The sequence below is a fragment of the Solea senegalensis genome, linkage group LG11, assembly GCF_019176455.1.
Source record: "Solea senegalensis isolate Sse05_10M linkage group LG11, IFAPA_SoseM_1, whole genome shotgun sequence".
NCBI lineage: Eukaryota > Metazoa > Chordata > Actinopteri > Pleuronectiformes > Soleidae > Solea > Solea senegalensis.
The window spans coordinates 18,619,622-18,633,514 of record NC_058031.1 but is presented as its reverse complement, the minus strand read 5'-3'; the positions used below and the strand labels follow the sequence as shown (position 1 = coordinate 18,633,514).

The following is a 13,893-nucleotide window of genomic DNA, read 5'->3' as shown; positions in this document are numbered from 1 at the left end:
TGGAAACAGTGTGGAGAATTACAGCAACCATGAGCCATTGCCATGTACAGTGAAAGTGCACATGGGCAGATTTGTACGTCCACTTTAGACTTTTACTTGTACAGAATGATTGTTAGCTTGATTATCTGTGAGCACAATATAGAATGATGTAAGAATAAGTGACAGATTTTCTTAAATTTGGCTGGAATTATTTAACATACACACATATAGGCCAGAAGTATACTTTGGTGACAGTCTAGTGAAAACAGTGCCAGGTTGTTTTTACAAGGGCTTGGTGTGCTGTGTGCTCCACCATTACAGTTTTGAAAAGAGGAAAAGAACAGAAGAAGATGCAGGAAAGATGACTTCACTGACATCAAGACTGGTTATCCAAACATTATACACCAATTTTTATTTGTCCCTACTGAACACATATTGTTTTTAGTGTCAATTTAAAACACAAGTGTGTTCGTGCAAGAAAACCTACTGCAAAAATTGAGTGTGAAATTCTGAATCTGCTTCTTGTTTTTTTCAGATCCATGTTTTTAAACCTTTTCAATCCTCCTGCAAGCTTGAGCATGTGCTAGGGGATTGTGTGTGTGTATGTGTATGTGTATGAGGTGTTAGATAATCTGACCCCAGGTTAGTGGGTCAGCTCTGACTGAGTACACATCTCTTCCTACCCGGTCCAGACGTGTCACCTCCAGTTTCCTCAGGATATAGTCTTGTGCTGGACGTTCATCCATGTTCCTCACTAACACCTTCCCAAACTCCTTGGTGGCATTAAGGTCCGGCCAATAACGGACACATTTGTTCTAAATCAGAGGAAACAGACAGACAGAGAGAGGGAATGAGAGATAGTGTGTGAGAGAGGGAGGGAGGGGGCATTACACAATCTAAAGAAGCAGCTCATCTCAAGCAGCTTTCAAATCATCTTAACTGTCATACTATCCTTGTCAGCCGTCTCTCACTGCCCCCCCCCACAGACACTCACACACACACCCAAACATAAACACACATCATCATCTACAATGCATATCCACTCTTCTCTGTGAAAAGATCTTGAAAACACAGAACAAAATGTTTGATGCAGAATAGTTTGATGTTTAATGAAACAAGCTAAAACAGTTTGAGACACGTTCACAAACGGATTTTAAATGTGTAATGCCATAGTTTTTTTTGTATTCTGTGACATGATCAAATTCTACAGAAAAAAAATTAAAAAATATACTTATATATATACTTCATTATGGCATACAGAAGCAACCACAATAATCTCCAGTATTTACTGTACTGCAAAGTATGTACTACTCAATATTTGCTCAATGGTTGGATCCAAATGCTCACCCGTCCTCTCTCTATTTCCTTTGTGGTCATGACGATTACGTGTGTGTTCTCCTGATACACCATTTTCCAGAAGTCATTGACTGTATTCTGAAGGCATCCCTGGGTGGCGATATAAACTTTGCCCTCCTCCATATGGCGCCCCTCTTCGTGCTTACTCTGTACAGCACAAAAAGTTACACAATAAACGAAGATAGTAATGTATTTTGAGGTCAAATATCTATGTACATAATAGAGAAATATACAGAACTGTTTCACTTCATGAGGACACAGACAGAACACATACAGAAATTAAGAAAAGGTTTATTACTGCTTAAAACCAGAAGTTTGTTTCAGACAAAGCAATGTTGACTCATAAATGAGTCATTTTTTAATAGGTGTATTTCCCTTTGAAGCAAAATGACTAACAATAATATTACGTCACAGTGAACTTTCCCTGAAATTTCACTTGCCTTGATTGTTTAACGAATACTGTGTATAATAAAGCATACAGTAGGTGTTGCTGCATGCTCTTGTATAAAGCTGAAAAGACTCACTCTGATGTAGTTGGCATTGATGTAGTCTGAACCAGGGACATCTGGATCACTTTCCCTGATTTCAACACGAGTTGTGTCAACTGGAAACAACAAACTGTCGTTAGTGCACCACAAAATGTCAACATTTTTTAATGCCAAAATGTTCACATGTCAACTGACGGGCTGCGAGTTATCAAACATAAATCTTGAGGCTGTGCTGTGGCCTGAACATTGTCTGTTGTCTAATTGTGTCACAGTTTCCACAGGAAGTTGGAGAGACAGGAAATGGCAGGTTGCTGCACGACTCACAGGGGAGGATATTCTTGTATCTGTTTTTACTCTTGTTTTCTGGCTTCTGGCCTTCTTTCCGGGGATACAGCAGTTTGCACTCCTGTTGCTGGAGAACCTGATATTCAATGATATAAGAAAGATAAGAACAAATCAAAAATAACACAATCAAATGACACAACGTCCTCTATAATGTGACTGCTGCTTGTGTGATGCCTTACACCCAAGGGTCACACTGGAGTGCAACATTAATGAATAGGATCAAATTTTTGAGGCATATTTGATCCCAAGTTTACAGTTTTCTAGTTGTGATAATTAAAACTGTTGTATGGCATAAATGCAATAAATACAAGGCAAGATACATTAGTTAATAACATTGCCCATTCAAATGAATTAATTCCCATTTTTTGAGACAAACACATACACGGGGAAGTTGCAGTCAAGCAATTTAAATTAATTTTAAATATGATCATCAATTAAAGTCACTATCAGTAAATATAGTAGCTTAAGTGCAGGCAATGCAACAACTAGTGTATAGTGGGTCAGTAAATCCTGACCCAGTTATTGAAATGATTTACATTTACATAAAGTTTCCCAAAAAGGAAACAAATGTAAGAGTTTAACACATCATAAGATTCAGTTAGCATCACACTCATTATTAAAAAAAAAAAAACTTTAAGAATCTCTCTTGATAGAGAAGTAAAACAAAATAACTCATCTGAAACACAGATAAGGGTTAAGACACCAGGGGACAAACAGCCGCAGTCATTTAAGATGACTCAATTATTAAACTTGTACAAACACTGAGCGATGAAACAGTAATCTGTTCTGCACAAGAGTTAATGAAACTGCCATAAATAGAACATTTCTCAGTGACAAAAATGTACCATCTGGGGAAAGAGAGTGAATCAAAAAGTTATTGATTTGACATTCAGCATTTAACTGAGGCATAATTTCAAAAAAATGTTGACCAACAGTATTAGCAGAAATACAAAAATACTCATATTTTACTAATTTTCTGGCAGTTTTGAAGTCACATACCTCAAATTCTTCCCAGAATCCTTGCTTTGGCTTCTCAGAGTTGTCTGCTACTTTGTTGAGCTCCCGCACTCGATTCTCAATGTTTGCGGCATTAATCCGTGTGGCATTGAATGGCTGTTGTTGTTATGTTGGAACAGAGAAATTTAATTTGACAATGGAACACAAAGTTGTTTAATTCAAAACCACAAGCAAAAACTACACAAATTGTTATTACATTACCATCATTGTATTATTATTATTAGCCCCACACCTGTTTGAGGTGCACTACAATGCCACTTTTCTCCACCATGGGATTCTTCTTGTAGTGATCCACCAGATCAGCAAGGGTATCAAACCGCTCTCCTCCGCCCACATCATATTTACAGTCCTGCTGGAGACAAACATCAAAATTCTAACTGTGTATCTCAGTCCAGGTAAGTGTTTTAGCTTCATATAAGAATCCATTGGTATAGACTGGGCTGGCATGTGCTTTGGCTATTTATTAACCTACTAATCCAACTGAAGACAACTGATTAATTGTATGTGCATGGCAAAGGTTCTGAAATGACTTAGCTCACCTGATAGCGTATCATAACATGTGTGACCTTGGTCTTGCGATCCACATTTTCATGTTTCTCTTCATTGGTAAGAACTGAGAGGACAAAGTCGCCTGGTTTACTCTGGCTCTCCCGTACCAGGAAACTGCCAGCCTTGCCTTTGTCTGTGAGCAGTTTCTCTGCATCTCGCCCAGAGAGGTGACCGTGGTACCACCTGGAAATGAGTGAGAAAACAGACATAAAAACAATACTCCACAAGCAAATTGACAACTTCAGTGACAAAACATGCAAACCAACAACTTTAAGAGTGTCTTTAGATTAACTACATAATAATCTACTGTGAATACTAAGGTTAAGCTACAGTACTTAAGGGACATGAAAAAACAAAACAGGCAGCTGACAGGACTTGTTGTAAACACAGAAAATATCAGTGTCCATTATTTCAGACTGGCTGCGTACACCATCTGCTTCTCAAACTCCGGCGGGGATGGAGAAGTTCAGCCTCAGGCTAGATTTGGTTTAAGGTAGATGAATTATCAGGGCAAGTGAGAGGAACTGAGGCAGAAACTTGGCCAAATGAGTGGGAGGATAAGAATTATGCTTTCTGCCTCAAGGGGAAAAATTTTCGATTGGAGGGTTATAGGTTAACATAATGTCTATCTGTATGTGCATTGTGAGAAAGACATGTACTCATGAATAAAAGTCTCTTTTGCATTGCTGAATCCTCACAAATGAAAACCTCTATGCCTGCATTTTTTTTCCTGTGTGGTGAGCAAGAGTGTGTAGGAGGAGGCTCTAACAACAGATGTATGTAGAATGGAAAAACCACGTAAACCACAGCCATAGATCGCAAGTTGTTTTTAGACCTAAACAGAAACTGAGATACACACGATCTGCAATGTGCAGAAAAAAGTGAATGTATACAGTCCAACACTTTCAGCATGAGAAACACAGCTGAAAAGTGAGTTGAATTCTTTCTTTTTCACTGCAAATGAATATAGGTTTCCAAAAGACTTCCTGTGTGAGTGAGTGCAGACACAGATTCCAGGACAATGCACCAGCTGTGTTAGTCTCACATTTCCAATGAGTTGTGTAGGTGTGATGACGTGTTTATCTGCGTCCAACCTGTGTTTATAAGGATGTGTAGCAGTTGAGCAACTAGTGAGTATAAACAAAAACAGCGGTGCCACCCACCTACTTTGTTTGAAGATGCACAAAGGAATATGCCACAATTTATGCACGTTAATGTGAAGTGCATCTGAACTGAATGTGTGGGTGTGTCATGTGTGTGCACAGAATAAAGCATCCCATCTACACACAGTATGTGTTAACACACCAGCAAGTTTTGGTGCATAATGTGTGAGTAAAGGAGTCTTTTCTAGTGCTGTTCTAGTACACAATCTAATTAATCTGGTTGTATAGACCAGCCATTCCCAAATTTAAGAATGCCGGGGCCAACTTTAAAATCTGAAAATCCTCTGAGTTCCACCCAAACCTGGAATCATGATTCTGATCAACACACAAGACTCGGATCAATAATTCACATACATACAATTTTGTTTTCATGTGAACATCGGGATACATAAATTCAGTGCAGATTTATAATTAGTCCACTTCACTTTATATCTTGCATATCTTTCAACACATGCATGTGGTTATTACAGCTGGTGTAGACAATAATTAAATTGTAACATCATTTACTGGAAATTGTGTGACAATATCATAGCACAATTGAACATTTTAAAAGTGTAGTTTTCTGTTGTGTTTCTATAGATCTAGGTTTAGTTTAATGTTTATGACAGGTATTAACTGTCTCATAATTCAATTGTCGTGTTTTTAATCTTCCTACTTTGACAAACACAATAATAAAAAAAGAGTGTTACTTTTTTAACATGTTTTTTGGAAACATCACATTAAAATTTAACATCATATTGCTAATCTCAGGCAAATGTCTAACTGTTATAAGTAAAACATGGCGAGCTCCAGGTGTTTCATGGCCACAGCTTTTTGGATGGAGGCATGTGGGGGGAATAAAGTAATGGAACGTTTAGATCACTGTGTCAGGTGTCTCACATGGATGTGTATTTGCACAAAAGGAATTATAATCATAACAACATGTTTATGTGAATGTGTTAACAGTTGTTTACATAAGTACTTTGCAGTAGTTTTTGCAATGGATGTAAATAGAAAAACCCTTAAGAGAAACCTAACCTAACTGTACAGGGAAATACCAGTATTTGTACTGTGACATGACAACAGAGACTCTGGTCTCACTAGTTCTTTAATAATAATAATAACATGCTATACATTATTCATTATTGTGAGTTTGTTAAGATGTGTATTGCAACATTACAGTGAAATGGCCCCTGTAGCTGCAGTAGGATGGGGGATGCACCTAGAAGCACAATATCTTCTGTGAAAAGTATTGGATAATTTGCATAATGTTAACTTAAAGTTTGAAAATGCCTCACAAACAGCTGTAAAAGGATTTTGTAACTATACCAGGAGTTAAACTTATTAGAACCATTCTCAGATTGTTTAGCTGGTATTCATGGAAACTGCAAGTTCTACATCATTACATCCCTAAAGCTATAGGAATAAAAATAACTGTCTGTGGTCAGGGAGAAGCATACATACAGTTATAATGAATTCAGAAAAAATAGCGACATAATGAACTGACCTTCAGTATGTTTTATTTGTGTCTGTCTGCCTGGATTGTTTAGGCGTATGCAAATGTGAGCATATTGGCTTGTGTGGGCATTAGTGTGTGAGATTGTCAGCACCTCTCTGAGGTAGGGTCCTTGCAGTTTAGCGGGTATTTGAGCTCGATGACATGACCGTTCCTTTCACGCAGGAGATCCTGTTGTTCTGTGTAATACTGCACCAGCTCGGCCAGTGTGGCAAACTTCTCGCCTCCATACAGGTCATAGTAGTCACCCGAGTTCTGGATTTTAATGTGGGTCACCTCATCGTTACGCCTGTGTAGGAAAAACCACAGAACTCTCTGTTTGTTACAATGCATGTAAACAGTGGTGGACTCACTCCAACAGGGCATTGTATTTTTCTGTTTGCTTGTACCCTTCAGGTTTTTGTTCACACAGGCACAGTTTATGCTCCCACAAACAAAATCTGAATTAAAAAAAAAAAAAAAAAAGCACATATAACAGATCAGTAAAAGTAAACAATTGTAAAAATGTATACAGTGATGCCTGGGACCCTTTTTCAAATTTTTTCCAAACTACTAACTTTTCATAACTATTGTGCCATTTAAAATACATCTGCATCTGCAATCACCTGCAAAACATTTGCTATCACTTTACATATTCAAAGTTGTCTGGCTGGTTTGAATAGGTGCATGCAAATGTAACTACACACGTATGGCATTCAGATCTATCAGCTATCTGCCGAGAAGCAAGTGAAGAACAATGAGAGGTTCAACAGCTTGATTACTAAATGTTTTTTTCTCTATGTGAATCTAATTCTCCATTTGCACTAAGCATGTTTCCTGAGCACATATGAACAAACAAACAACGTATAAACAGATTAGATGTAATGGCACACAAACGCATAACTGTTTCAGAGACCAAAGGGAAGTTAGGCAGGTTATCAGTATCTGATCTCCAGACTGAGATAAAACAGACTCCACTCCAGTGATTATCAGCTAATGGTCCTATCAAATGTCAAAAATCCTGTTTCAACCATCACGGTTTTTTTATCTGAAAAATGTTACATTCCCCTTTTACTTGCTTTTCTATCCATCATACTCAAACTGCAAATCATTGTATTCATCTGCCCCATAATCCACATTTCTCTCTCTCTCTCTCTCTCTCTCTCTGTATTTCCTGGTAATTGCTTTATGGCTCTATTAGTGGCTGTTGGCAAGGTACAGCAGCTCTGTGGCCATTCTAAAGGCTCCTCCTCATCTCTCAGGCCAAAGCCTCTCTTGTCTCTGTGTTTAACACCATTAAATATTACATTTTTATTCACTTCCTCACTCTCCTCTCAGACATTGATTAACTTTATATAAGGCAGACTTCCTTTAAGTAGGAATACAGAGAGGAAACTCCAGCATCATGTCTACTCATCTTTAGCTCACAATTGTTTATTCCATTTTTTTTGCAATGACCATTATTTATTGCAAAAAACAAAAACAAAAAAAGCCTAGATTGTGTTGCTGATTATCCCACTGATCAATTTAGCCTTGTTTTTGGCTTACGTGGAACAAAAACTGCTCCACATGTTTGTGAATGAAGCACTAAAAACAAGTGCTCTATTTTCTACAACAAGTAAACCATCCAGATATATGCAAATATTTGCATATGCAAATGTGACAAAACATTCCTAGATTTGGACAGCATTTAATCCTGTTTATGACAATACACTCAAACTTCAAAGACGGACATAAATTATAATCCACACCTGTGCAAAAATATCACTTATGAATAAGTTGTTATGAACCAAAAACAAATGGAAAATTTCACAATTTAAAATCATTTATATCTTAGCAGGTGAGGATGCAGCATAAAATGTAGTAATGCAAATCTGTGAGAAATCCTCCTTGCTAAATAAAATTGTTGTTTTGTTGTTGTTTTTTTAAAAGAGTGCCTGTGTATTTCCACCAACATACTGTTTGATTATTTCTGCTGCAAATTAATATTTATCTGCTTGAAAATGGCCTGTCTATATCATGTCTTTATCAAGATGAAATCTGACTCACTAGTTGGATTACCTGATGACAAATGGGATTACGCTGTTTTGTTTCACAGCATTAACGCACAAACGAGGATGATTACATTTTTATCCAAAGGCAAAAAATACAACGTTTGTTTGGTTTCACTTCAAATTACACTGTAAATAAATGTACAGGAATAAAACCTGGGTATTATACAGTTTATAACAGTTTGCAAATCAAATAAAAGTCAGTCCGGACAGTGCATTTATCTCATGCTGTGATTCTGTGATTCTGCTTTACTAGAGAAACAAATGCAGAGACAAGCAAGATAATTCTGTCCTTGTTTTATCTGCAAACTGCTTTGCATTGATAGGACCAAGTGAACAGAGGCACAAATGTACATATTGTCACAATCCATCCAAGCACTTCTCTATCAGAGCCCTGCATTGTTATTCTCCTGCAGCTCACAAACAGCAAACAGATCACATCTATGAGCAGGATTATGAGGCAATTTTGTTCAACGTGCAAGCCTGAGCAGAATGAATCCTGTAACACTGTATTTTTCTGTAAATAGAATGTAGATCAGCATGACTACATTGTTTCATACAGTATACAAACAAGTATACAGACATGGACAACTAGGAAAGATATTGCTTGGAAATGCATATCCTTATGCATATATAGTACTTGCTTTACCCTCAAGCCATTCCAAGCAATATTATCACTCAATACAGCCTGATACCACTGAGAAATCGCTTTCACTGCTCCCAGTCCACTTATCAAATGAAGGCAGATAATGTTTCACTTTGCATCTGATCAAACTGCCAAACTGTTTTTAACCTAAATATTAAGAGGAAAAAAGTGTAAGAAGACATTTTTTTAAACTGTCTATCTTCTCTATTTTCTCCAATAGCAGTCAGCAAATCTTTATTGGCGAGCCAAATTAAGAGGTGTTTATGATGAAATAAACTGTAAAAACAAAAACATTCTCAATTAAGGTTTTCCAATTAACTAATAATTCATTTATAGAATCTACGCAGACCTGAGGAAAACATCAAACCTCAAACTGGCAGCCTTCTTGTTCACATGCTATTTTACCAACTATTTTTCTGATTAAGATATCTGTCTATGATGCAGTTTCACTGTCCCAAATAGAGATTTCACACTCGCTCTCTCACATGCGCACGCACGCACCCGCACACAAACACACACACACTGCTGATGCTTAGTTCAAGTAGATGCAGACAAAGTGCAAAAGTGTTATATATGCAAGAGTGGAAACATGTTACTCTTACATACAGGAGGATAAATGCTGCCTAGCATAAAGTTCAGTCTCACAATATAATCTAAAAATATTCTAATTTAATATAAAACAATATAATAATACAGCTGTCTACATAAAATTATTTTCTTTAGTGTGCAAGAATTTTAAAATATACATTGAAACGAGTGAGCCTTGAGGAAAATAAAAACCTGTTCCACAAACAAAAGCAATATCATGAGGCAGTACACAGAGAAAGTTTAATGAGACTAATGTTAGCATTATGGACAAACAACATTTGTTTTACATTAAAAAAGGCAACAAACTTTTTTTAACAGAAGCACAGCTTGAGTAATATGGATATATAGAAAAACAGTCATAGAGTTGGCGTTGTTCCATCTTTGTCCTCACTGACATGCAGATGTAGCTAAAACGATGTACTGCTTTAACTGAGAGTGTTAGACTGTACAATATCATGAGGTGGGAGGTTAGATGATAAAAGGCAACATTTGCACTCAACACACAAACTGCTGAAACTGTCAGAAAAAAAGTACAAAAAATAAAAAATAATTAACATCCATACAAATGATGCTAAATTACTCCTTTACCCAACTGTGTAAACCTTATAAATGGTCCAAGTAATCCCTGACAACAATAATATAATACAGAGCCAGGAGGAAATCAATTTGCTCTCTGTGGTAATTTGCCTTGGAAAACAATCTCCACATTTCCCTTAAAATTCCTCCTTTAGGGTGTATAAAAAGCATTTGAAATTATGGAGAAAACTTAAGCAGAAGCTTAAAGTTTTGTTCTCCCTACTTTTTCTTTTCCCTCTTTGAGGTTTACAAAACTACAGCATGATTAAATTTTTAACACTCTAAAAACCTCTCATTAGCATCTCAACATGTCAGCCTTTGTCAGCTTCTGTACACACCGTGGACCAGAAGAGAGAGGAGGCGGTGGAGATAAGAAGTGGACTGACATATAGAGGAAGATAAGACAGAAGGGGGGATAAATGATTCCCTCTGTGTCCATTAAATCTGAACATTCACAATGACAGTCCCACTACTAATGGCCCTAGTAAGATGAAACCTGGCTAATGATGAGCTAATTAGGCTCTCCTCTGCTCTGATAAGACACAAAGTGTGTGTCTGTGTCTGTGTGTGTGACAGAGAGAAAGAAGAGAAATGGAAAATGTGTTAGATACAATGATATCCAAGCTAAGAATAGCTTCTATAGATCTGCCAATTATCCCCAGTGTGTTCCAATAGTTTCCACATTTCACAGACTTTATTTGGTGCTAAATACAATTGGGAAAGGCTTGTCAGTAATGCTCTCTGAACATCTTATTCCTGTTCAACACTTTTTCCATAATAGCTGTATGAGAGCTGAAGGTGTTTCCAGTGTAATGAAATGCAGTGACTAACACAATATTCACATCTATGCCATGATGTCTGTCAACTATTAATAAAACAAATTATAAGTAATGACAAATAAAACATTTTCCTCCCCCTAAAATGACACTCTACACTGACCACCTGACCTTTGTGTGTTTGTGTGTAACAGCGCACGTAAATGTTTAAACCTGTCAAGACCACAAACCACAGCTATGACTTAACCCATCGACCTTTTGAGGTGTAGACAGACACTACCACACATACACACACCATGCACACACACACACACACACACACACACAAATCACAGTGAAGGTAGAAGCCTTGACAGATCACTCAATCTTTAACATCATTTCAGAGCAACTGACTGTTTAACTACCATTTCCTTTACGCTTGTCTCTCCATTTCAGCTTCATTCCCTCTTTATATTGCTCACTTCCTCACACACAGACACACAAATGCCAACTAGCCACAGAGTAACAAATGCAGTTTGCCATACTTCAAGGCACACAGATGACCGGTGGATCTCTAAAAAGCTTGCGTTGCCAAGGAAGAGCCACTCTTGTGTTACTCCCTCTTCTCCTGTGTGTTTCCTGCTCTCTGTAATCGCCACAGCATATTGTGCTACATCCTACTTGTCAGAAACTGCACTTTCTCTGTAACATAACAGGGCTTTTTCTATTTCTATTGACTGACAAATACAGCACAGGGTTACAGTCAGTCATCCTGATGACCACATTAATCTAAATCTTGCCAAATGCGTGGTCGAACAAAGTTGTAGAAACAACTGACACCAAACTGCTGCTAAATGTCACTGAGACAGGCAGACTCAATGATAAACTCATCAGGTACTGACATGTCAGACTTGAAGTGCAAAAGGAGAAATTCTCCTTTTTACACATGCTACTGTATGTTAGAAAATAGTGGCTGAGAACAAGTGAAAAACATTGTTGGAGTAAAGAATATATATAGAGGGAGTGATGAATAATAACAATTCACCATTTACTCTTGAATAACTGCACCTGCTTCTACAATGCTTCCTTTGGTTTGCTTGCTAGCTGAGATGTATTTGTCCTGCATATGCGTCTTCTCTTCAAAAACGCAGTGAAAAACTCTGTCTCTTGATGAGATGAAGTGGGGAAGAAGTATAGAAAGATGAGACTCCTGCTGTGAGGCTGCAGGTACCACTGATAGAAAAAGAGAGAGACGGCAGGACTGCAGCTAAACCATCTCTCTGTGTACAGTATGTTGTCAAGGTGTGACCAAAATTGTGAAACTGTCACTTCTCTACATGTTTGTTGAACAGCTGGTTTGACAGCTGAGCATTATGTTCATATTCTGTACAAATACTTTTAAACCTAGTTTTTAAACACATTTGGCAAGATAGACAGTAACACATTTCCCTGAGGGTGTCAAAGTCAGAAGATATATTTTTATTGCTTAACACGGAGAAAGAGGAAAACAATCATTCACCATTCTAGGATGCCAAACTGACAAAAGCCACAGATTAAAATGTGCACAGTTTTGGTCCCTCAGGCAAATGCAGTATTATATACAGCAGTTTAACTACGTAGACTGCGATGGCCTGCCATTGTCTAACTTTCCCCACCAAAGTTTCACAATGAATCAAAACCATCATAATTTAGTTTTGCTCTTTTGCGGCATTGCAGATTCATGAAAAGTGTTATGTGCAAAGATGTTTGCCTCGTACTCGCACATCAACAAAGATAACACTGACCATGCAGACACCAAGACCTTTTTCACCTGCAGCTATACACAGTGACACAAACTTCTCAATACACCACACATACAATGACGCTGATGGTGAACAATACAAACCATGGAGAAGAAGGCGGGAATTGTCAATGAGGTATTACCTGACAGAAAGGGTAAAATCCCCTGGGTTGCTCTTGCTGGGCCGGGCCAAGAAACTGCCGTGGCCTCCCCGGGTCAACAGAAGCTGCTCTGCCTCGATTCCGGTAATGTTGGGGTGGAACCACCTGAAAACAAGGGCAAAAAAAACCCCATTGAAACCAGGTTTGTGCACATCCATCATAATACAACTGGAAGGGACAGTGCATGTTAATGAACATTTTAAGAATGTAAACACACCAGATTATTTTTCAACTGTTGTCGCCAAAGATGTGAACTGTTACTGTGTTTGTGCCTGCACTTTGTTTGTATGGCTCTTTGTTTAAATTATAATGTGTTTTAGTTGTGTGTTTTAGTTGCACCTTTGTCACAGTGAAATTGTGTTTCACTTCACTATGCACTGCGGATATGGCTGAAATGACAATTAACATACTACAACTACTACTACCACCATGTGTCCAGGTTTGAAGAATCTATGCAATCTTTGTCCCATAACACACCAGCTTAGGTGCCTATATAGACGAAACAAAGATATTTATGTGCAGTATTTGACATATCTAAGAAGTATACACAACACAGAACACAAATGAATTCATGCAGCCATAAATATGTGGACAGGGACACCCTTTCTATTGTTATGGCTCTCTGCTCAATCACTGTAATGTTAAAAACACCAACTTTGAAATTTAATTTGAGATTGATCATTGGGAAAATAATGGCCCCACAGTCATAAGACTTTAAAATGTTGTTGTTTAAAGTACCATCCTAAAAGAAAGACCAGCTTTTGCAAAGAAGGTTCAATTAATGTAGTTGGCTAGACCTGGGACTTTAAAAAGACACTTCAAACAAACTGGTCTCTAAGATGAATGAAAGAATGAATGAAACCTTTACTGTCCCAAAAGGAAATGTGTCATGAACCGAGAGCATATAAACATAAAATACTGTAACAATCATAAAACATAATAGACATAATTCAACTCTGTTGGAC

At 37.6% G+C, this 13,893-nt stretch overlaps 1 protein-coding gene across 3 annotated transcripts in view; it reads right to left on the bottom strand.

Annotated features, from left to right (window-relative positions):
- Positions 1-13,893, bottom strand: part of ptpn11b (protein tyrosine phosphatase non-receptor type 11b) — a 32,692-nt gene that overhangs the window by 4,914 nt on the left and 13,885 nt on the right. For 2 of the 3 annotated variants that reach the window (XM_044037685.1, XM_044037687.1), the window contains exons 2-10: positions 12,911-13,033; positions 6,487-6,681; positions 3,725-3,917; positions 3,418-3,537; positions 3,168-3,281; positions 2,148-2,244; positions 1,860-1,939; positions 1,327-1,482; positions 663-794 (exon numbers count right to left, since the gene is read on the bottom strand). In XM_044037685.1, coding sequence (XP_043893620.1) covers positions 663-794; positions 1,327-1,482; positions 1,860-1,939; positions 2,148-2,244; positions 3,168-3,281; positions 3,418-3,537; positions 3,725-3,917; positions 6,487-6,681; positions 12,911-13,033 — 1,210 coding nt within the window. The remainder of the gene's footprint in view (positions 1-662; positions 795-1,326; positions 1,483-1,859; positions 1,940-2,147; positions 2,245-3,167; positions 3,282-3,417; positions 3,538-3,724; positions 3,918-6,486; positions 6,682-12,910; positions 13,034-13,893) is intronic. The other variant, XM_044037686.1, reaches the window with a different exon arrangement.